Raw genomic sequence first — 2,147 nt, 5'->3', positions numbered from 1 at the left:
TGTGTGTGTCACTGTGACTGTGTGTGTGTGTCACTGTGACTGTGTGTGTGTGTCACTGTGACTGTGTGTGTGTGTCACTGTGACTGTGTGTGTGTGTCACTGTGACTGTGTGTGTCAGTGTGACTGTGTGCGTCACTGTGACTGTGTGTGTGTCAGTGTGACTGTATGTGTGTGTCAGTGTGACTGTGTGTGTGTCACTGTGACTGTGTGTGTGTCACTGTGACTGTATGCGTGTGTCAGTGTGACTGTGTGTGTGTCACTGTGACTGTGTGTGTCACTGTGACTGTATATGTGTGCCAGTGTGACTGTGTGTGTGTCACTGTGACTGTGTGTGTGTGTGTCTGTGTGGCTGTGTGTGTTGAAGTGTAAGTGTGAGTGTGCGAGTGTCAGAGTGTGCTCTTGAACAATGTGTGAGTGACAGAGACAAGAGTCGGTACTGAACTCGAAATGAGCCCTTTATTAACTTGACAACCAATTAACCAGCTGGTACAACCAGCCAACGGGTCTAACCAGCACAAACTAGCCTGACCAGCTAGTTAAGCAGTGGGCAGGGCCTGGTCTGTGTCCAAATGGAGGTATCTCAGTTTGTGGCCATGGTTTCGTGGATCCAGGGGAGGACTGTGCAGACCTTAGTGTACACCCCCGGGTAGTTTGGCTGTGCACAACCTTGTCCCCACGACACAATGCCTTCCAGTAGCTCACCACATACCAGCGGACCCCCGGAGTCTCCCTGTGTTAGCAAGAAGCCTCATTAACCCAGGAACGGTACAGAGTGAAAGATACAGAACGGAGGGAACGGAGCGACAGAGAGGGTCCACGGCGATGGGCAGGGGACGGTTTGGCAGACCCCGTTAATGAAGCCCACGTAGGGACACATCACAGGAGGGAGGGGGAGGGGAACCCGGCTCACAGTGATGCCTAACACCGCGATTCAAGGCCATTCAACCACCTCTTCCCTTTGCCAGCACCATTTACCCTTTGACCCACTTCAGGAGTGGAGGAACACCACATCCCCAATCACAGCCAAACACAATGCTCAGCCCCAGCTGGTCATGTCAGCTTCCGTATCCCCACCATTTTGCAATGGCCCACCATTTTGGAATTGTCTGCCATTTTGCAATGGCCCACCATTTTGGAATTGTCTGCCATTTTGGAATGGCCCACCAGATGGGGAGTATCCACCATTTTGGGATGACCAATTTCCACTCACAAAATAAAGCAGCTTACATTGATGTAGCCACACTAACAGAGTGAAACATCCCCGAGGAGCACCCAGGGACAGAGGTGCACAACGATGATTTGTCATGGGGTTTCGTTCGGCCAGGTACCCAAAAACGGAGTTGGAAACTCTTAATTATTCCATGAGCATCGTAACGGAGGGGAGGGAGAGAGAGTGAGAGAGAGAGAAGGAGAAGGTGGAGAGGTTAAGGAGGGACTCCCTGAGGTCAGGACCTGCCTTCCCCATCCCACCATCCCAGAAATGCTGAAGGCATGGCCCCCAATGGCTGAGGGATGGGAACCGCGGGAGGCTTGGGAGGCCGGGGCTGGAGGAGGATTTGGAGGCAGGTGTTTGACTTATCGCTTTGAGGAAATTATTGTGGCCATCACTTGATTCAGAGCTGCACCAATCACAAATCAGGATAATCCATGGCTACTCGGATTCCGAGGGAATGTGTCACAATTTGTACCGGAAATGGTCAAAGCAATTTCTTTCATGCATTCATGGGACGTGGGGGTCACTGGCGGGGCCCAATATTTATTGCCCCCCTGTCCCTAGTTGCCCCACTTGGGAAGGTGAGGGTGAGCTGCCTTCTTGAGCTGCTGCAGTCCATGTGCTGTGGGTAGACCCACAATGCCCCTGAGGGAGGGAATCCCAGGATTCTGACCCAGGAAGGAACGGCCGATATATTTCCAAGTCGGGAAGGTGAGGGGCTCGGAGGGGAACTTGCAGGGGGTGGTGTCCCCATGTACCTGCTGCCACTTGTCCTTCGAGATGGATGTGGCCATGGGTTTGGAAGGTGCTGCCTGAGGGTCTTTGGTGAGTTTCTGCAGTGGGTCTTGTAGCTGGTACAACACTGCTGTTACTGAGGGTCGGTGGGGGGAGGGAGGGGATGGTACACACTGCTGTTACTGAGCGTCGGTGGGGG

At 53.1% G+C, this 2,147-nt stretch overlaps 1 protein-coding gene across 1 annotated transcript in view; it reads right to left on the bottom strand.

The window, feature by feature from the left end:
- Positions 1-509: 509 nt before the first annotated feature.
- The window catches only part of LOC122548163 (trypsin-like), a 17,965-nt gene continuing 16,327 nt past the window's right edge, over positions 510-2,147 (bottom strand). The window contains exon 5 of the mRNA XM_043686717.1: positions 510-730. Within this exon, the coding sequence (XP_043542652.1) occupies positions 581-730 (150 nt within the window). The 3' untranslated portion in view covers positions 510-580. The remainder of the gene's footprint in view (positions 731-2,147) is intronic.

This window comes from Chiloscyllium plagiosum, unplaced genomic scaffold, assembly GCF_004010195.1.
Source record: "Chiloscyllium plagiosum isolate BGI_BamShark_2017 unplaced genomic scaffold, ASM401019v2 scaf_4267, whole genome shotgun sequence".
In the NCBI taxonomy this organism is placed as follows: Eukaryota; Metazoa; Chordata; class Chondrichthyes; order Orectolobiformes; family Hemiscylliidae; genus Chiloscyllium; species Chiloscyllium plagiosum.
This window is presented reverse-complemented; position numbering and strand designations above follow the sequence as displayed.